Source organism: Macrobrachium rosenbergii, chromosome 22 (assembly GCF_040412425.1).
Source record: "Macrobrachium rosenbergii isolate ZJJX-2024 chromosome 22, ASM4041242v1, whole genome shotgun sequence".
Taxonomy (NCBI): domain Eukaryota; kingdom Metazoa; phylum Arthropoda; class Malacostraca; order Decapoda; family Palaemonidae; genus Macrobrachium; species Macrobrachium rosenbergii.
This window is the reverse complement of record NC_089762.1, coordinates 5,703,748-5,726,930: the sequence shown is the minus strand read 5'-3', so window position 1 is coordinate 5,726,930 and position 23,183 is coordinate 5,703,748. Positions and strand designations below refer to the sequence as shown.

Sequence of the window (23,183 nt, the reverse complement as noted above, 5' to 3'; positions counted from 1 at the left end):
TAGAAGCCTGGGGACTGATCTGTCACGACATCTACAGCATGTTTTTTCAACATCGCTGTAATATTCTCCCAGAGTGCAAGATCCTTCAGCGAGCTAAGTACATAGCACTGGAGATGGACCAGAGTGTCGGTGAGGGGTGGTCGAGACTCGAAGGGCAGTAGATAGCCCTCCTGAAGGACATCCACTACCCAGGCCTCAGCTCCGTGTCACTGCCATGTTGCCCAATGGCTTGACAGACACCCCCCCCCCCACCCACCAACAGCAGCTTGTGGAGGGGAATTCCAACCCTAGCATTTTCCTCCCTCTTTCTCTTGCCTCCCTTCACTTTCCTGGGGTGGGAGGGGGTGCAGCTACGCACCCTTCTTGGCCAGGGCAGAAGAGAGGCAGAACCCAGCAGCAGTCCATTCCGAAGAGCCAAAGCAGAGTCTGGGCCAACGTGCTTGGTGATCCGAGTGAGGACAGCATCCCTCCTCTTCAGCACCAAGTTAGCCCACAGATTTGCTGTCTTGTGGGCCAGGTAGGAAATAGCCTTACCATCAGATTGGCACAACTTCCCGAAGGTTGAGTCCTCTGTCAGGTTGATGGAACCCCCAGAGGCTGCAACCTAGGACACTGTGAGTGACCACAGGTCCAGCCAGGAGACTGCCTGGAAGGCTGCCATGGCAGTGGCTTCCAGGCTCGCTGCTTCCTGTTGTGTGAAAACTGTCTTCCATTCGAAGACGCTGCAGCGAGAGACCTGGAGCTAAGCAAACCAAGTCCAGGTCAACCTGTTTCACTGGCAGTGGATCTGTCGAGGGTGCGTGGTACTTCTTCTGGCGAGGCAGAGGAGGGGGAAGTAGCTTGGCCAAGCGATTGGATCGAAGGGGACTCTCCTCCCCAGAGACAACAGTTAACCTGGCCCAAAACTCCCTCGGCAAGCGAGGACCAAGGCTAGCCTACAGAAGCTCTGGGTTCCTTCTTAGGTCCCTAGTAGACTTCAAGGGGAGAAGGGTGGTCGATGTACGTAGCCAAGGTCACTTTCCCAAGATTGTTGTGTCGACAAATCAACGGAACGATCTCCAAAAGGGTCCTCTGTATCTCGAGAGAATCTCCGTCTTGGGGCAGGGGACCCTCAAGTCCTTCCCATCCACAGTCCTCCCTTGATACTCTCCGTGCAGGTTATTATTATTATTATTATTATTATTATTATTATTATTATTATTATTATTATTGAATATTATTGCTGCTTCAGCCGCATTTATTTTGTAGAAGACTTTTTCTATTTTCCTTATTGCGGACTTCTCTTCATTGGTGGTGCATGCTAACAGCTCGCCTATATTTGTCATTTCATGGGGGAAAAGTCAAAATTCTGGATTCTGCTTTTTATATATTCTATACAGTTAGAATATTATGACATATAGTTGCTAAACGCTTCTTGCCGCGACGTTTCGACAGCAGCAACAAGTGTTTAGCAACTTTATGTCATAATATTCTAACTGTATAGAATACATAAAAAGCAGAATCCAGATTTTTTACTTTTCCCCCATGAAATGACAAATATAGGTAAGCTGTTAGCACGCACCTCCAATGAAGAGAAGTCCGCAATAAGGAAAATAAAAAAAGTCTTCTACAACATAAATGCAGCTGAAGCAGCAATGATATTCAATAAAACCTGTTTAAAAGAGGGGGTCTGCTGCCAAATTATTATTATTATTATTATTATTATTATTATGAAGACAGTTTAACCAGACCACTGAGCTGACTGTCAGCTCTCATAGGGCTGACCCAGAGGATTAGGATGAAATACCAGGTCTAGGCCATAGGCCTAGACCTGGGACCAAATAGGTCATTCGTGTGATGATGAATGAATGAAAATGAAGCTTAAAAGAAAAAACTGTATAATGAACATGCTTTTACACTGACACACATGTATACAATAAATACATTTGCTCATTCCATACATACAAAACATTAAAGATTAAAAAGAATAAAAGCAAATTTCAAAAAATATAAAAAATTAAAATTCATTATAAATTACATAACATTTTTATGTTTTTTAATTCATTAAACACCCTATGGGCTTTTAAATTTTCATTATTTACTTAGTTTTATATTTTGTCTATTAACCCTTTAACGCCGAAGCCCTATTTTCAAAAACGTCTCCCGTATGCCGGCGGCCTACGAGAGGTAGCGCCAAGCGGAAAAAGTTTTTTCAAAAAATCACAGCGCTTAGTTTTTAAGATTAAGAGTTCATTTTGGCTCCTTTTTTCTCATTGCCTGAAGTTTAGTATGCAACCATCAGAAATAAAAAAATATCATTATCATATATAAATATTGGAATATATGACAGCGAAAAAAACTCGTATATAATTGTATACAAATCGCGCAGTAAGGAAAAAACGGTTGAAGCTAATGAGTTAATTTTTTTAGTTGTATTGTACACTAAATTGCGATGATTTTGGTATATAACAGATTGTAAAACGATTAAAGCAACACAGAGAAAATATTATCACAAAATGATGCATGAATTCGTAACGAGCGGACATAAAAAAAAGTTTTTTTCAAAAATTCACCAAATATCAAAATATTGTGCTAGAGACTTTCCAATTGTGACAAAATGAAGGAAATTGATTGAATATTACTAGGCTGTAAGTTTTTTAGCTTACAATTGCATTTTTGAACCATTTCGATTGAGTTAAAGTTGACCGAAGGTTGATTTTTTCTATTTATCGTTATTTCGATGTAAATATAAAAAAACTGTGAAGAGCTAAAGGAATTATATATTTTTTTTGTATTCTACATGAAATTGCACACATTTTGATGTATAACACTTTAAGTAACGAATAATATGAAACGGTGAAAAAATTACGGCAAGCTGACGCAAGAAATGACAGGATTTTCAGCGGAGTACGCCACAGCAGAGCGAAGGAAAATTTTTTTCAAAAACTCACCAAAAATCTACATATTGTGCTAGAGACTTTCCGTTTGTTGCAAAATGAAGGTAAATGATTGATTGTTACTCGAATGTAATAATTATGGCTTACGGATGCGTTTTTCGATCATTTCGGTCGAATCAAAGTTGACCGAATGTTAAAATTTTGTCAGTTATCGTGATTTCGATGTAAATATTAAAAAACTGTGAAGAGCTAAAGGAATGATATATTTTTTGTTGTATTCTACATGAAATTTCGCACATTTTGATGTATAACACTTTATGTAACGAATAATATGAAACGAACGAAAAAATTACGGCAAGCTGACACAAGAAATGACAGGATTTTCAGCGGAGTTCGCGCGCGCGGAGCAGAGGAAAATTTTTTTTTTCAAAAATTCACCAAAATTCTAAATATTGTGCTAGAGACTTTCCGTTTGTTGCAAAATGAAGGTAAATGATTGATTGTTACTCGAATGTAATAATTATGGCTAACGGATGCGTTTTTCAATCATTTCGGTCGAGTCAAATTTGACCGAATGTTAAAATTTTGTCAGTTATCGTGATTTCGATGTAAATATTAAAACACTGTGAAGAGCTAAAGGAATGATATATTTTTTGTTGTATTCTACATGAAACTGCGCACATTTTGATGTATAACACTTTATGTAACAAATAATATGAAACGGCGAAAAAATTACGGCAAGCTGACGCAAGAAATGACAGGATTTTCAGCGGAGTTCGCGCGTGCAGAGCGGAGGAAAATTTGTTTTTCAAAAATTCACCAAAATTCTAAATATTGTGTTAGAGACTTTCCGTTTGTTGCAAAATGAAGGTAAATGATTGATTGTTACTCGAATGTAATAATTATGGCTTACAAATGCGTTTTTCGATCATTTCGGTTGAGTCAAAGTTGACCGAATGTTAAAATTCACTTTGGTTGCTGGGTCCTTCTCCAGCATCCCAGTCTAAAACTCGCCTCACACGCTCACTTCCGACAGGCAGTATGCGCCTTTCACGGTCCTGACGCCTTTGTGACATATCTACAAACGTCCTGTTGCAGCACGAATACGCAAACACTCGCCAAAGTTCTGCAAAACACGCCTGCGTCAAAATATCGCTCCAGCAAGGTCCGGCGCCGGTGCTATCTGGCGTGAGTAGGAGGGAATTCGCGCATGCGCGCCTCTGGGTGATGCTCAAAACAACACAACACCTGGATCCGTGAACTCCCAGCATCTGCCAAGGCGCGTGATTTGAAATCTTCCGCAAACTAGGCCTATAATTATTTTTCCGCGAATATTTAAAAAAAGCATTTTCAGTCGACGTTTGCAACGTCCACTCGGCATTCGACAGACAATTTTTGACGACGTTTAAAACGTCCAACAGGCGTTTAAGGGTTAAGTTAAAATTGGGATGACTGAAAATGTATAAGATTCTGACAAAATTTCCCCCCTTCAATTTATTTCCAAAGTTGATACTCGCTGTTGGTTATATTTTGGACAGTCACACAACACGTTTGACTGTTACAGTCAACGCCCCATATTCTCAGGGGATGCGTACCACACCCCCTGCAAATAGCTAAAATCCGCGAATACTTAAAACCCCTCTAAAAACACTGAGAACTGCGTATTTAGATAGTTCAAACACAAAAAAAAACTCTAAAAATACTTATACCTGAAAAATACTGTGAATGGGTGAATTTTCCGCAATAATAATGTTAAGTTCCATAGAAAAATCCGCGAATAGGTGAGTCCGTGAATCATGAGACAGCAAATACAGGGGGTTTATTGTATCAACACTGCATTCTGGGCATTCGGGAGGATGGTCATGTGGACTGTTCATCAAGTGTCCATGTGTCAAACGAGTATGGCCTATTTGCAGACACATCAGAATTGCTTGTGTGCTTCCCTCTCTCTGACATGATGAGCTCCATTTTCTAACACTGGATTTTATCTGTTTCAATTTATTATTTATATGTTCTTCGTTCCATATATTTTGCCATTTATTTACAATGATTTTTTTCATATCTCTTATGTAATCACTAATTGGGATTTTTACATTTGCTCTTGACAAGTGGAATGCTTCCTTAGCTGCTTTATCAGTTTCTTCATTTCCTTTAATCCCTACATGGGCAGAGATCCAACACATTTCAATATTTTTTCCATTATTATACAATTTGTGGAGTTCATATTTAATTTCCTGTACAATATTATTTTTTGAGTAGTAACCTTGAACGGCTTCTATAGCGCTTCTCGAGTTGCTAAATATCACAAAATTATTGAATGATATTTGTTTTATAATTTTGATGGATACTGTGATTGCTCACAATTCTGCTGTGAAGACTGAGGCATTATTAAGCCAAGATAACTGATATGACTTGTTCTGGGATATAGCCACATATCCTACTCCATGTTGTGATTCAGACCCATCTGAATAAATGCGTAATGTGAACTTTTTGTCTTGTATGATCTATGGTTTTTTGTCTATGGTGTTCCGGGGTATATGAGGAACTTGTTGATAAATATTTCAACTGTGTGAAAGTCCTTACTTAATTCATGGTCCAATGGGGTGGTAACTTCATTGTTGAAGGTACTTGTATATCTATGTTCAGTGACTCAAACAATCTATTAGCTCTACTTGGGAAAGGAGGTGGATGATTGTTCATAAATATATCTCTTAGATCAAATAGATTTTTTGTTGGTGAATCACTTGTCTTGATTCTTAATGCACTTTTCAATGTTATGAACTCTCTATGGAGGAACAGTGGCAGTTAGCTACATTTGACATGTAGTGAGGAGACTGGTGAGGATCTAAATGCTCCTGTGCATACTCTTAGTCCTTCATTGTGAATTGGATCTAATATTTTCAGTGCTGCTTCTGACAATGAACCGTATATTTTAATTCTGTAGTCAATGATTGATAACACTGTTGCTTTATACAGTATGGTAAGAGTATGTCTATCAGCTCCCTAATTGGTGTGTGATAGTTTTTTAATTAGACTTAGAGTCCTTTTGCATTTTGATTTAATGTAAGTTATATGGGCTTTCCAATTCAGGTGTGCATCCAATATTAATGCTAAAAATTTTGCAGTTTGGCTAATTGGTATTTCTTCACCTTTTTTTCCAATTTTTATTTTTATAAAACATGACAGCTTGAGTTTTTTTATGGAAAATCTGAAGCCTACAGATGAGGTCCATCTATTTTTACTATGGTTTTATTAATTGTTCATTCTGCATGCTTTATGCGAGATGATGTATAATATATGGCAAAAATCATCCATATACAGGTTACCTTTAATTCTGACTGGTAGCATATTACTGATATCACTAATAGCGAAAGTAAACAGAGTACAGTAAACCTCCCGTACTCGCAGTCTTACAATTCGCAGACTCATCTATTCACGGATTTCTCTATGGAACATATATATGCATTATTCGCTGAAAATTCACCCAAATTCACCCATTCACAGTATTTTTCACTGAGAAATATTCACTAATTACTGTATTTTCATCTCATTTTCATGACTAAATGCACTTTTTGTCATAAAACTATTAAAATACTCAGGTAGTGCTCAAGTTACGATAATTTGATTTTGCATTGGGGTAAGCAATTTAACCCTTTAATGGCGGCTGGACGTATTTTACGTCGACAAAAGTTGTCTGTCGGGTGCCGAGTGGACGTAAAATACGTAGACTACAAAAAGTTTTTTTAAATATTCACAGAAAAATACTTATAGGCCTCGTTTGCGAAAAATCTTAAATCACGCCTTGAAGGATGCTGGGAGTTCACGGATCACACTGTTGTTTTGTTTACAAGCATGACCCAGCTGCGTATGCGCTAATTTCTTTCTTATCCCAAAAGAAAGCATCAGCTAACTCTGCTGAAAATCTCAGAAATTCTTTAGTCACTTTGTTGTAATTTTTGCACAATTTTCTATTAGCCTTTACATAAAGTTTTATATATGAAAATGTGCACAATTTCATGTAGAATACAACAAAAAATAACTCATGGGTGTAGCTTTTATCAATTTTGACATTTTTCCATATAAATCATGATGTGCCTTCGGTCAACTTTGACTCGACCGAAATGGTCGAAAAACGCAATTGTAAGCTAAAACTCTTACATTCTAGTAATATTCAATCATTTACCTTCATTTTGCAACAAACAAGAAGTCTCTAGCACAATATTTCGATTTATGGTGAATTTTTGAAAAAAACTTTTTCCTAATGTCCGCGCTAACTCTGCTGAAAATCTCAGAAATTCTTTAGTCACTTTGTCGTAATTTTTGCACTGTTTTCTATTAGCCGTTACATAAAGTTTTATATATGAAAATGTGCGCAATTTCATGTAGAATACAACAAAAAATAACTCATGGTTGTAGATTTTATCAATTTTGACATATTTTCATATAAATCACTTTAAGTGCCAAAATTTCAACCTTCGGTCAACTTTGACTCGACTGAAATGGTCTAAAAATGCAATTGTTAGCTAAAACTCTTACATTCTAGTAATATTCAATCATTTACCTTCGTTTTGCAACAAACAAGAAGTCTCTAGCACAATATTTTGATTTATGGTGAATTTTTGAAAAACAATTTTTCCTTACCTCCGCTGTAACTCAGCTGAAAATCTTGTAAGAGCCTGACGCCGTCTCTTCCAAACATGTGTGTGTTCGTGTGTTCGTCGTCCATCGGAGTGGACAAGACAACAAGAGCATCTCGTTTTCTTTCTCTAAAGGAACGCGACTTCAACTTAACCATTGTTGTCTTGATGTATGTACAGTTGGACACAGGTTTCCCTGGTACACCTTCATGAGAGAGTTAAAAAAATGATATGGTAACAGTGTTTACTGGGGGGGATGGGGGGAGGACTCTTTCTCCGTTAGCGAGAGTTCCACCAATTAGCTCTGGAGTTCGTTTAGTGGGAGGAGTCATTAGGTTTGGTTGAAGAAAGACACACACACACACACAAGGAATGAAAAAAAAATCTGAGTAGGTTACATCGCTGTATAGAAGATTACTGTCATTTTTAATATAAGTTTATTAAGATTCCATTTAACTTTCGGCCAAGACGTTATTTTATCACCGTGTCTGTCATTATTTATGTCATATTCATTACACAATACTTAAAATTTATAAAAAATTAAAAATTATATTGGTATTGGTGAAAATCACAAACATCATAACAGGATATTTTAACCTTATCACATAAGCCAAGTTTACAGTATCAGTTGCAGTGCGTTTCCTACAGATACTATAATAGGCAGCTATAAAGAGAAAGTGCAGCAGCACTTGATTGAATATACCCAAAAACTCAGTGGAGGTGTTGAAAGTTTCTGACACCGTGGCTTCTATCTCTCTCTCTCTCTCTCTGTCTCTCTCTCTCTCTCTCTCTCTGACATGATGTCTTCTCTCTCTCAAATATAGCTAACAAAAGTGACATGATGTCTTCTGAGAACATTAAGACCATCTAATCTTGACTAAACTAATTATATATGCAGTTCTGATATGACATTAAGACCATCTAATCTTGACTAAACTAATTATATATATATAAATATATATATATATATATATATATATATATATATATATATATATATATATATATATATATATATATATATATATATATATATATATATATATATATATATATATATATATATATATATATATATATATATATATATATATATATATATATATATATATATATATATATATATATATATATATATATATATATATATATATATATATATATATTAGGAGTGGGCATGTCACGTCAACATGTGGGGCTGGATCTTCTCACATTGGGTGATATCACCAGGATTGAAGAGAGGTTCACTGGTGAAAAATCCCTTCACTTCAACAGCGGAATTATTCCTTCCCATCTGCTCCTGTCATTTTCTTTCACGACAGCTGCCCCATCCATACCGCCAGAATAGTCCAGGAATAGTTTCAAGGTCGAGAGCATCTGCAATTGCTTGACTGGCCAAGTAAGGGTGCAGTCATGAACCCCATAGAGAATATTTGGGCTAATTTGGTAAATTGTTGGGAGCCTGAGAGGGAGAGGAGACCAGATCAACTTATGGACCACTGGCGAACACAATGGGAGCTCCTCCACAACTGACCGTAGATAGTCAGAAACCATGAATCTTCTATGCTAAACAGATTGCAAGAGGTGATCTAGAAGGAAGGTAGCTGAACTTCTCACTAATATTAAAAATAAGTGTAAAATTGCATGTCGTATATTTGGATTACCCCATGGCATCCTCTGAACTTCCATGTAATATGATTTGGCACCGATCCAAGCAATGTAAAAAAACTGCAAACAAACGTATGCATATGGTTTAGCTCCAGGTCATGATTATTGTAATTTATTTATTAGAAAGGTGAATTTGATACCTAAATGGAGTTAAAAATCTAAAGGGAATTTTGCTATCCTGATTCCCTTATACATTCTCTAAAAAGAAATCCTCAAGATAATATCATCAATCTACATTTCTCCAAATAGCCCTTTCTACAAAGGACAGGTAAATGACTGAAGGGGTTGTTTAACAATAGAGCGTCTCTCTCTTATCCTCACACGAATGATGATAAGAGCGAAAAAGGAATTTCTGTCCGTATGACATTAAAACTTGTATCATAATCAATATATTAAAAATATAAGCCAAGTAGAAGATGATGTGTTTACTCATATCATGTAATAATTATTTTAATGAACGCGTGTAGGGAATAACCCCTACAGTATATTCAAGAGGGAATACAAACCCAACCATGAATACATGAAACCTGTGAATGTAAATAATTGTCATCATTGGCAAACGAATTAACTTTACCATATGGTAATGGTTAAAAGTTTGCACCAAGTTTGGCAGTCCTTCTTCACTTTCCATTGTTTGTTGTGGAATTTTCTCTTTCCCTAGTTGTGTTTCATTTTGACTCATCAGTAACGTCTACTCTCTCTCTCCTTTTTCTTCTATATACGAGTATTTACAAGAAAGAGTGAGTTTAATCCATCTTTCTTCTTTTAAATGTTGTTGTATTCAGTAAATCTACACTACTATACTAGTACTAGGAGAAATGCTATAAAAACACATAGGCATTAAAGATAAACAAGAAAATATTTTAGGTGGAACTTTTCGTCAGCCATACATTCTATCCACGATCATAATCTACCTCAAGACGGAATAACATTATGTTACTCCGTCTTGATCTACTACCTCTCGTCCATTCATCGGAGTCTCAACTGGCCCACCTTATCCCCACCAATTTCAGTTGTAGCAAAGCCGTCTAGACTGAGGTCATCGGTACAGCAAAAGAAAGAAGGTTTTCAGTTTGAATTACGTTTTTATTCCAAAACCTGTAAGACTTCAACAGTAACCTGTAACCCCACTGCTTAACAACAGTATATATTAATATATAATATATATATATATATATATAAAATTATATATATATATATATATATATATATATATATATATATATATATATATATATATATATATATATATATATATATATATATATATATATATATATATATATATATATATATATATATATATATATATATATATATATATATATATATATATATATATATATATATATATATATATATATATATATATATATATATATATATATTAGTTTAGTCAAGATTAGATGGTCTTAATGTCATATCAGAACTGCATACTTAGCTTAGCTGTATTTCTAGAAGACATCATGTCACTTTGCGTTAGCTAATATGAGAGAGAGAGAGAGAGAGAGAGAGAGAGAGAGAGAGAGAGAGATAGAAGCCACGGTGTCAGAAACTTTCAACACCTCCACTGAGTTTTTGGGTATATTCAATCAAGTGCTGCTGCACTTCTCTTTATAGCTGCCTATTATAGTATCTGTAGGAAACGCACTGCAACTGATACTGTAAACTTGGCTTATGTGATAAGGTTAAAATATCCTGTTATGATGTTCGTGATTTTCACCAATACCAATATAATTTTTAAATTTTTATAAATTTTAAGTATTGTGTAATGAATATGACATAAATAATGACAGACATGGTGATAAAATAACGTCTTGGCCGAAAGTTAAATGGAATCTTAATAAACTTATATTAAAAATGACAGTAATCTTCTATACAGCGATGTAACCTACTCAGATTTTTTTTTCATTCCTTGTGTGTGTGTGTGTCTTTCTTCAACCAAACCTAATGACTCCTCCCACTAAACGAACTCCAGAGCTAATTGGTGGAACTCTCTCTAATGGAGAAAGAGTCCTCCCCCCATCCCCCCCAGTAAACACTGTTACCATATCATTTTTTTAACTCTCTCATGAAGGTGTACCAGGGAAACCTGTGTCCAACTGTACAATCACCACTACTTGCATTGCCACGCAAGCATTCTAATCATGTACAGTACTCAAAATGTTCCAACGAATCTTCTGTATCAAACTGTGTGTATGTTTCTGTTTGTGAAGACGCCAAACGTCTCTCCACTCTGATGGACGACGAACACACAAACACACGTGTTTGGAAGAGACGGCGTCAGGCTCTTACAATCTCAGAAATTCTTCAGTCATTAGTCACATTGTCGTAATTTTTGCACAATTTTCTATTAGCTGTTACATAAAGTTTTATATATGAAAATGTGCGCAATTTCATGTAGAATACAACAAAAAATAACTCATGGTTGTAGCTTTTATAAATTTTGACATAATTTCATATAAATCACGATAAGTGCCAAAATTTCAACCTTCGGTCAACTTTGACTCGACCGAAACGGTCGAAAAATGCAATTGTAAGCTAAAACTCTTAGTAATATTCAATCATTCACCTTCACTTTGCAACAAACGAGAAGTCTCTAGCACAATATTTCGATTTATGGTGAATTTTTAAAAAAAACTTTTTCATGCATCATTTTGTGACAATATTTTCTGTGTCGCTTTGATCGTTTTACAATTTGTTATATACCAAAATCATCGCAATTTAGTGTACAATACAACGAAAAAAAAAATAACTCATTAGCTTTAACTGTTTTGCTCACAGCGCAATTTGTATACAATTATATATGAAATTTTTTTTCGTGCTGTCATATATTCCAATATTTATATATGATAATGATATTTTTGTTGATTTCCGATGGTTGCATACTAAACTTCAAGCAATGAGAAAAAAAGGAGCCAAAAATGAACTCTTAATCTTACAAACTAAGCGTGCTGTGATTTTTTAAAAAAACTTTCTTTCCGCTTCGGCACTAACTCTCAAACCGCGCCGGCATACGGCAGACACTTTTGTAAATAGAGGCTCGGCGTTTAAGGGTTAATACCACTAAGAATATTTATAAAAATATTTTTAAATTTCATGCGGGCGCAGGCAGCAAGAGAGACCAAATTACAATGGACCAACTTCTTTTCCTCCATCTCTTTATCCCATCTTCTAATTAAAAAAGTAAAAGAGAATGATAAAAGTATTGTTAATAACGTTATACTCTTGTGTAAATGCGTACAGCCACAAACAACCGACCGAGAAACTGTTGTTTTGCTTATCACCGAAACAGATAACAACAGCCGTTTTGCTTGTATTTCAACCATCGTACAGTAATACACAATTACCGTAGTTATAGTACAAATGACGTTAAGTAGAATAGGAGTGATATATTTTTACATTATACCCTTATTTGGTATGGATAAAAGATCGGCAAGAAAATATACTGCTAAATTTAAGCTGCAAGATGTAGCTGAAGCTGAGAAAACAATGTTCAAGATGCTAATGACTATAAATTATCGTGCATCGGCAACATGGATGAAACTCGACAGTAATTAAAATTAGAGAAAGTATTTTAATTAAAACTACTGGGCATGAAAGAACACATTACTGCTATTTTTACTCCGATAAACGATAATTATGTAAAGCTCGTATTATGATGGAATCAAGTGAAAATATCGAATGGAATCTTTATTTTTTTACACAAAACAAACGCCCCCAAACGGCCAACTTCATCTATTAACGAAAAAAATAGCTAAATTAATTTCACGAGACGTACTTAAGTTTTATTTAGACTTAAAAACACTTTGTATAATGAAAAATAACCTTGCCCCATATAAATAAAGTATCTAGAGATTTGTTTACGCTAACTAGAAGCAAGAAAGCACTCTGAACTGAGTTAATAACTTACCACGTAATTGATTTTCAAACCAAAACATTGATCACTATGATCGCAATTTATAATAAAAGAGCAATATAAGAATATATAGAATATATTATTGGATACACTGAATTAAGGCATAACATTTTAAAAGATCCATGGAAAAGATGCATATTCGTTATGTTGATGTTTGTATAATACGATATGTGAATATAGAGTACAGTATAATGTAGGCTAGGCTGTAAAGTCCCCGCTAAGCAAGTTTTCTTCGATGACGGCCCATTTTCTCTGTACCCACGATTCGTCACGGTGGCCGGGCTAGGTCACAAAAATTCAATTGTTTAAACTGTGTATGCAATTATTTATCTGTTCATCAGCTATGTACCGTGTATTTCTTCTTTCGCAGGTGTCAAGATTATACTCAACTTTAATTCTGTCTATTGTTGCATTGTATATTGTACTCGTTCGCTGTATTTATTCATTAATTGTTATCGACCTCAGGTCACCCTTGCTTCCATTGTCTTCCGCGGCCCGACGCCAGTCTGCCGCTATATAAACTGCCTGGACCTTGAATAAAGCAGCAGTAACTTTTACCTGCTCGTTTCTTTAGCACCTCTTATAAGGCTACCGTATATGTATACAATATACATAGTATAGGCTAAGCTAATTCTTGTTTGTTATTCAATTTCTCTTAGTATTGAATTATCATAAGTCACTCTGCATGAACCTCCAGAATTAGCTGATATTAACAATTATTATGCAGTGTATGTATAGAGCATACTTTATAGTTAAAGTTGACCGAAGCTTGAAATTTTGGCAGTTATCGTGATTTATATGAAAATATTTCAAAACTGATAAAAGCTACAACCATGAGTTATTTTCTGTTGTATTCTACATGAAATTGCGCACATTTCCATATATAAAACTTTATGTAACGACTAATATAAAACAGTGCAAACATTACGACAACGTGACGAAAGAATTTCTGGCACGGACGTAAGGAAAAAGTTTTTTCAAAAATTCACCACAAATCGAAATATTGTGCTAGAGACTTCCAATTGGTTGCAAAATGAAGGTAAATGATTGAATATTACTAGAATGTAAGAGTTTTAGCTTACAATTGCGTTTTTTTACCATTTCAATCGAGTCAAAGTTGACCGAAGGTTGAAATTTTGGCAGTTATCGTGATTTATATGAAAATATTTCAAAACTGATAAAAGCTACAACCATGAGTTATTTTCTGTTGTATTATACATGAAATTGCACACATTTTCATATATAAAACTTTATGTAACGGCTAATATAGAACAGTGCAAAAATTACGACAAAATGACGAAAGAATTTCTGAAATTTTCGGCCGAAGTTACACAAGGGCGTAAGAAAAGTTTTTTTTCAAAAAATTCACCATAAATCGAAATATTGTGCTAGAGACTTCCAATTTGTTGCAAAATGAAGGTACATGATTGAATATTACTAGAATGTAAGAGTTTTAGCTTACAATTGCATTTTTCGACCGTTTCGGTCGAGTCAAAGTTGACCGAAGGTTGAAATTTTTTGTAGTCGACGTACGGTACGTCCACTTGGCACCCAACAGACAATTTTAGTCGACGTATGATACGTCCAGCAGGCGTTTAAGGGTTAAGGACATATTGTGCCTGAAAGCCAAAGAGGTAGATACTGCTCTGACATCATGAGCTTTCACTTCAAAAGCTGGCAACATGTCTACATGGATCTGCAAATGTGCCTCTGAAATCAAGTCCCTCAGGAAGAATGACAAGGTGTTCTTAGATGGAGGACGAGAAGGATTCTTAACTGAACATCAAAGGTTACTGGATGGACTCAAATTTTTTCTGTCCTACTCAGATGGAACCTCAGTGCTCTGACTGGACAGAGTGCTCATTCTTCTTCCTAGGAGGCAAGGATGTCCATTAAATTCTTAATGGTAAAGAACAAGGCCAGGATTTGGACAGGTTCTTGTTCGTGGCCAAAAAACCTAGGGTAAAGGAGCAAACTGCATCTCCTTGGGAAAAACCTACCCTTTTATCGATGGCTTGAATTTCACTAATGCGTTTAGCAGTAGCTAAGTCAAAGAGGAAGAGTATCTTGCAAGTAAGGTTCTTAAGAGAAGCGGAACGAAGGGGTTCAAAAGCAGGACCTGTCAGCCACTTCAAGACTACATACAAGTTCCATGAGACCAGATTGTCCTTCCTCTGTTTTGATGTATCAAAGGACCTGATCAGGTCGTTAATATCTGGGTTTGACGAAAGATCCAGGCATCTAGGTTTAAAAACTGAGCTAAGCATAGCTTGATACCCTTGAATGGTGGAGGAAGACAAATGCTTAGAGTTCCTTAGATATAGGAGGAAATCGGCAGTCTACGTTACAGATGTCTCAGAAGCAGAGACATAGTGGTTGAGGCACCATCGACAGAAAACTGCCCACTTGGCCTGGTAGACGAGGCTAGAAGATTTTCGCCTGCATTGTGCAATAGCCTCTGCAGCTCCCTTTGAAAAGCTTTTCGCTCTGACAAGCTTGCAGACAGTCTGAAGCCTGTCAGGGCAAGAGTAAACAACCCTCGGTGGTGTCTTCTGAAGTGGGGTTGTTTGAGTAAAGACAGTTTTTGGGGAAGGAGTCTTGGAAAATCCACCAATAACCAAATAAGGTCCAAGAGCCTTAGACACTTCCTGGAGTCTGGATGGATCAGAATGTGGAAGTATGGGCCCTGCATATCTAAGGTTATCATCCAGTCGCCCTGGTGAATGGATGAAAGGACTGAATGGCTCGTCTCCATCTTGAATTTTGTCTTCTGGACAAAATGATTGAGGGCGCTTACATCGAGGCCTGGTCTCCAGCCCCTCAATGTTTTCGGAATCACAAAGAGATGGTTGTAAAAGCCCTCTGTGTTGGTGTTCTTGACTTCCTCTATGGCCCTCTTTTGGATGAGGAGGGAAACTTCCTCCAAAAGGGCCAAACGTCTCTATGAGCCTCTCGAGCAAGCCAACAATGTGATGGGAGAAATAAATAATGGTGGCTCTCCAGGAACAAGATGGCATAGTCCTCCTTCAGAACCTTGATGATCCATGGCTCTGCTCCTCTGATCAGCCACTTTTCCCAAAGCTCTAAGAGTCTGGCTCCTACCAGTGCATGAAGGACTTCCCTCTCACTTTTTGGGCACTCTTGGCTGAGCCCTTCTTGGACCTGGCCGTAAATCAAACATTGGAACAGGTCCTAAACTGAGATCTGGGGGTGCCTCCACGAAAGGGCTGCTGCTGGAGGGGAGACCAAAGGCAGGTGAATCCTTGGGCTGCTTGAAGTAATGGGCTGACAAATCTTGCATCGATTTCTTCTTAAGGTCAGACGCAATTTCCTTAACTGTGTCCTGAGGAAAGAAGTGATGCTGGTCCAGAGGTGAAAATAACAGGGCCAATTTCTGCATCTGTGTGACTCCAGTAGTAAAGGAGCACCAGAGCTCTCTTCTTTAGCACTCCCAAGGTATATAGAGTGGAAAGCTCTAGAGAGCCATCTCTAATGGCCTTGTCAGCACAGGACAGGACTCCCAGCCAGTCGAAGGTGATGTCTCCCGTTAAATCCTGGAAGTCCCCTATTTCCTTAGCCGGTACTTCCAATGTCCAGTAAAGAAAGCTAAGAACTTCAAAAACCTTGAGATCCTTGACAAGGTGCTCTAGTTCCGCCAAAGAAAACATTACCTTCACCGACGAGAACGCAGAACGCTGAGAAGAGTCGATGACGCCAGAGAAGTCTCCTTAGGAGGAGGCAGCAACTCCCAAAGAAGGAGCTTCCCCGGTGACGTACAGTAAATACCTCCTACAAATTAAGCGAGAGGGAGGAAAGGCAAAAGATGCTTTTCCTTGCTCCCTTTTAGCCGAAAGCCAATCTCCTATCTCCTTGAGAGATTTCTTGGAGGACGAAGAAAGTACCATCTTGGGGAGCCTAGTCCTGTTGTCAGAAAGGTCAAGGTAGGTGAGACCAGGGCAGCTGGGGCGAAAAAGGTGGGAAAATTCACTAAAAGATACTGTAGTAGAGCTGCATAGGAAGGAGGAGGAGCAGATTCTTGATCAACTTCTTCCTCTTTTGAGGAGACTGGGAACAGGATAGCATCAAGAGAAGTCTTGGGAGCAGAGGGAGTGTTCTTCAACAAGCTCATGATTTCAGGTAACTGAAGCTTAGTAGGAGCAAATGACGGCTCATCTTGATCTAAAGGTGAAGGCGACAGAAACCATGGTTTCTGAGCATACTTTGGGGGAGAAACACGCCTGGGAGAGGGCACTTGGAACTCAGAGGCGGGTGTCGGGTACTGAAGAGTTGGCACCGGGCGCTTAGAAACTGGTGCTGGGTGCTCAGGAGGATGAGCCAGACGTTTGGTCGCTGACATTGGGCACCTATGAGTGGATGCTGGGCACTTGGGAGCCAGGTGAGGACACTCAGCAGTTGGGCACTCAAGTGAGAAGGCCTCTGTACCGTCCCATGTAGACAAAAGTGGGTGCTGGACTGGGGCAGGGACAGAAGGGTCCACAGCATAACTACAAGAAGGACGTGGGCTGGTACTAGCCTTCTCATACCGCTTAATGGGTAGTGGATCTCAACGGCGACCAACATCATCTGAAGGGCGCATAAGCAGTCGTGAAGAATCTGGGTATCGTTTACGGCACCTCCTGTCCGTGCCGGAATCATTGAAATTTGAAGATGAACTGATGCACCTCCAAAGAGACACCTTTCTAATGGTTGCCTGCCGACACCTGGGATGGTGCAACAGCGTGGCTGAGTGGGTGACTACCTGTGGGCAAACCCCACTGGCCATCCCTGGACTTCTGGTATGTCTTCTAGGAGAACCGGCAGGACGGATAGCCACCTCCTCCACTTGCACTACACTGTCACTCATCACTTTTGGCAAACACTTTGTCCATAACCACTTTCAGTGATGCTCCTAATTCTGCCACTGTATTCACTACAGGGGTAATCTTCTTATCGAATCTAGATTCAAGACGGGCAATGGTATTTGGGTCGGAAGCAAGGGAGCCAGGCACAGGAATAGGTGGATGAATAGTGGGAAGGCTCTTAAAAGCCTCTTTTCTCTTCCTATCCCTCTCTAATTTACGTAAGTGAGATTTAAGCACTTTCCACTGTTTCTCGACCCATGAAGAACATTCATTACACTACAAGTTTTCTCCCTGCTACATTCTTGCCCCCCTACATTTACTGCTGATCAAATGAGGGTCATAACAACAGCGAAAACTAGAAGTGCTAGAATCTGACATAATTCTGTAAAAAACTAAAGAACTAATCCAAAAAAAGCTAATAGACTGACAAAAGCTTGTTGGCTACCAAAACAAAGTCATTGTACTTCACCAAAATCTGCAGAGACAACTAAATAAACCATCGAAAAAGCTGCTGCAAATGGTGCTGATGCAGGCACCAGAGCCAGCAGAAACAAACTGACTCTACCTGCTGGTTGTTTTCTGTGTTCTCCGATAGTGGGTGGGGCCTGTCACCTATACAAAGCAGTAGAAGCGCTACCGTGAATTTTCAAAAAAGTTGAGGCGCGAGTCAGAAACGTTAGCTATGTAATTACTTTGTAAGTTACTTATATGATATGTTACTTATATGAAAGTTTATATTTGTGTAGAAGCAAATGAGGTTTTCCTTACCTGTAAGCTTTCCGGAGTGTTGACATCACACTGAAGGGACAACATGCTTTACTAAATCTTCAATCCAACCTTGCCCTTGATTGTAGACAAATTTAATGCAAATACTTTCCCCCTATCTTCCATTTATGATAAATATGGAACAATCAGTCACCATAGACCTGAAATAAAAATATAAATTAGTAATGAAGAATATATAAGTTATCATACTAAAATATGACATTTTAAATCAATGTGTATTTTTCATAACTAACAAACCTGCAGTCTTAATACATTATAGGGGAAAAATTCTCTAGTGCCAGCTGGAGTCTGGTTAAAAAAAATGTTACAAGGGAATTGGTGGCATCAGGAGATGGACAAGACTGAGCTAAGTAGGCAGAGGAGTCGACCTCCCATGCCCCATCTCAGAAGAATCGAGACATTTTTCTCTGGCCCGCATAAAATATGAGGGGTTGGCTTGAGGTGGGCAGTATATGTAATACCTCAGGTTTGTTAGTTATGAAAGATATAAATTGAATTAAAATTTTTCATTTGTTCATAAACAGAACAAGCCTTTGGTCTTAACATAAGAGAGACTTACTCTTGGCGGGAGAATACAGAAAGCCTCAGAACTGACTGGAGGTTCAGCTCACCTGGGCTGACTTCCTGGCCAAAGAAGGATATAGGAAGGAGTCATAAGCCTCTGTGCAGTAAAGGCTTACTTGTCAGTCAGACATCTGGGTTAAGAGACAAAATGGAACTCAAGTTACATTGTGTCTTGTGTTTTAAAAGATAAAGAACTTTAACTGTCTGAGACAACAAAACTATGTTAGCCACCAGCCTTGTTTGCCGTCATTTCCTCTCTCCCCTTGGAAGAGAGAGGAAGGGACTTGCTTCTAAAGTTGTTTATACTGTGTACGAACCATCAAGGAAAACTAATGGAAAGCTTTACACTCACCTGTACCTGACCAGTTCCAGCGCATGATGGATAAATTCTCTCCACTGCCTGCCACTAGAGAAGAAAATAGAAGGAGAGAGGAAGTAGATCAGTCAAACCATTCACTCTCACTTTCAAAACCAACATCTTAGGTTAGATACAAACTGTTCTGCTGGGGGCAATGGATGAGCTACGCAACTTGTTGAACAGCAGCCACCACCTGACCCAAGGAAAAAGTGTCCAAGGACTTGTGAGCAACATCCCACAGATAGAAGGATGTGAAGGTGTTTGGAATAGCCCTGTACCAGCCTTTAAGATCCTTTTAACCTACAGGTTCTTTCTGAACACGATGGAAAGGCCTAGACCCGACATCATGTACTCTTACACGCACTGACTTGGCTTCTGGGTTTGAAAAAGTAGAATAAGTTTGTCTAATTACTTCTTGAAGCCAAAAGGAGACAGTATCTTGGACACTTCCTTCTTGATCCAGCCTGTACTAACAAAGTCTTTAAAAACTGTGTCTCATATGTCGAGTCCTTTTTAAATAGTTACAGTGCACAGTGCCCAAAAAAGTAACTTATTGGGATTATTACCAACAAAATCCGCAAGAAAAGGGATGGAGAAAGGCTTGAATCTGTCATCAAGAACTGAGGGATTTTGGGTCTTAGTCACACATTCCAGGACAAATTCACAGGCTACTGACCCCCAATCCCTTGTGTGTTTAACGTTAAAAGAAAGTCCGTGTAGTTTGCTTGCTCTCTTGGAAGATGCTAAGGCTAAAAGGAAAACCATCTTGAGAGTTGAATTCCTGTCTGAAGAAGTTCTTAAGGGTGCATATGGACTACGTGTAAGACTGCTAAGCACAAATGTTAGGTCCAACTTTGGAGGTTTAAGGTCTCTCAGGGAACAGGACTGTTTGAAACTCTTGAGAAGCATAGAAATCTCCCATGAAGAAGATATATTCACGTCTTCCCTATGAAGAACTAAGCCTAGGACAGCCCTTGTTTGCTGATACTGAAAGAAGTTTCTCTCTACTCAGGAAAATGAAGAAGTCTACTACTTATTGAATAGTATTCCAACTGGAGAGAGACCCCATTGATGACACCAATCACAGTAGATGGCCTACTTTCCCTGGTACACAGCTGTAGAAGACTTCCTGAGGTAGCCTGATATTTCCATTACTGCTTTGCGAGAAAAGCCTCTTGCTTGCAGGAGATATTAGCAGGATAGTCTACAGCCGTGAAGAGAATAGGGACCCTACTGACAGGTGAAATCTCTCGATGTGTGCTTGACACAGAAGGTTGTGCCAAGGAGGAATCTCTCTCGGTGCTTCTGTCAGTAAGGCTACAAGATCACGGTACCATTCCACGTGAGGCTACAAGGGAGCTACAACGGTCATCCTGTGGTTCTGGGAAATCATCACTCTGTTGATGACTTGACGGATGAGGCAAAAGGGAGGAAAGGCGTAAACGTCCCGATTGTCCAAAGGATGTTGAAGGGCCTCCTCCGCCACAGCCCAAGGATCTGGAAGGACTGAACAAAACACCTCTGGTTTTTTCTTGTGTCTCTGTTCCCAGAACTTGACGCCATCGACTCAACTTGTCCACCCCAACATTTCTTCTTGCCTGGGACGTATCTGGCCAAAAGAACTGCTAATTGAGAAACCACCCACTGGTGCAGCTGTACTATCAAGTTGTGAAGATGATGGGACACTAGCCCCCCTCCCCCCCAACTTGTTGACATAAGCTTCCTCTGTAGTGTTATTGGACATTAGTACCACGGAGTGCCCTGTCACCCTTTCTTGAAATTCCTGAAGTGCTAGGAAGGCTGCCTTCAACTCCAGTAAGTTGATATGGAGCTGTTTGTCTTGGTGATCCCACACTCCTGATGTTAGAAGATCTTCCAAGTGTGCTTCCCAGCCCTCGTGCAAGGTGTCTGAGAACAGAAGAATCTCTGGAGGTGGAGAGTGAAGGGGCACTCCTATGGTCAGGTTCCAGCTGTCCAGCCACCAAGTTAAGTCTTTTCTCACTTCGCCTGATAACGGTACTGGGAACAAGGGAGGATCCTTTGCTGAGGACCAAAGCTCCTTCAGTCTCCAATGGAGGGATTGAATGTGTATTCGACTGTGAGGGACTAACTTCTTTAAGGACAACAGGAAACCTAGTATGACCTACCACTGACGAGCAGGTTGCTTCTTCTTGGAGAGGAAAAGATGGGCAAAGTTCCTGAACTTCTATAGTCATTGCTCTGAGGAGAATATTCTTGGTACTGTCGTGTTATCATCATTCCTAGGTAAAGTAGTCTCTGACTTGGAGTGAGGTCTGATTTTTCCAAATTTATCACAATGCCTAAGACATGACAAAATTGAAGAAGGCACTTCCTGTGTTGGATCAAATTTACCGGAGAATCTGCTAGAACCAGCCAGTCGTCGAGGTATCTCAAGATCCAAGTTCCTTGAGAATGTGCCCAACTCAAAACTAAGGTGAAGACTTGTGGGGCTGTTGACAAAGCAAAGCAAAGGACCTTGAATTGATAAACTATCTCTCCCAAACTAAAACAAAGATACTTCCGGGAAGATTGATGAATTGGAATCTGGAAATAGGCATCCTTCAGATCTATTGTAAGCATGAAATCGTTCTCCCTGATGGCTTGGAGAACTGTGAGGGGAGTTTCCATTTTAAACAGTGTCTTTCTGATGAAGAGGTTGAGGGTCGACAGGTCTATAATGTCTCCAATAGCCTGTGGCCTTGGGAACCAGAAAGACATGGCTGAAATCCCGGAGATTCGTCCTTCACTATCTCCACAGTTCCTTTCTCCATCATCTTCTTCGCCTCGCCTTGAAGAGCCAGATGTTTCATCAATCCTAGAGAGCAAGTTGACTGATGAAGTGAACTCTCGTAGAGGTGGGGGAGGAAACTCAAAGGGGAGTAGATATCCACCCAAAGGACATCTACTACCCAGGTCTCCGCCCTGAACTGTTGCCAAGTTGCCCAATGGCTCGCCAGCCACCACCCACCCACCAATGGCAGCGAGTGGGGAGAGGTACCTTTCTTAACGTCTACCTCCTCTGGCCCTACCTCTTCTTCCTCTTCTAGGCCTGGAAGAGCAGGGCTGAAAGGGTCATTGCTGAGAAGCTTTCTTGGATGTAGAAGGACATGGTTGACGAGCCCTACGCTGAGCTGTCGTAATTTGAGTCTTCTTTGGTGAGACGTAGGGAGAAGTTTGCAGTCTTGATTTCGATGTGCTAGCCTGAGAAGAAACAGATGTTTTAGAGACAGCTTGATGTACCAACCTGTCCTTATTATCAGCTTTACGTCTATCGACTGCAGAGCCTAGCTGGTCTTTTGGAAACATGGTATTTTCATGATAAAATTAAGTTTCATATATACTTACAAGTAATTGCATAGCAATGCTTTCTATGCCATCGGAAGTTAAAAATTTGAAGTTCGCGGTAGGATTCAATTGTTTTAAGTGTAGGTAATGACCCCTACCCTCTGTCAGGGAGGATTCAATTGTTTTAAGTGTAGGTAATGACCCCTA

The 23,183-nt window shown here is 38.9% G+C and overlaps 1 protein-coding gene across 1 annotated transcript in view; it reads right to left on the bottom strand.

The window, feature by feature from the left end:
• Window positions 1-23,183, bottom strand: part of LOC136850561 (myoneurin-like) — a 98,499-nt gene that overhangs the window by 55,292 nt on the left and 20,024 nt on the right. The window contains exon 2 of the mRNA XM_067124187.1: window positions 18,731-18,888. Within this exon, the coding sequence (XP_066980288.1) occupies window positions 18,731-18,775 (45 nt within the window). The 5' untranslated portion in view covers window positions 18,776-18,888. The remainder of the gene's footprint in view (window positions 1-18,730; window positions 18,889-23,183) is intronic.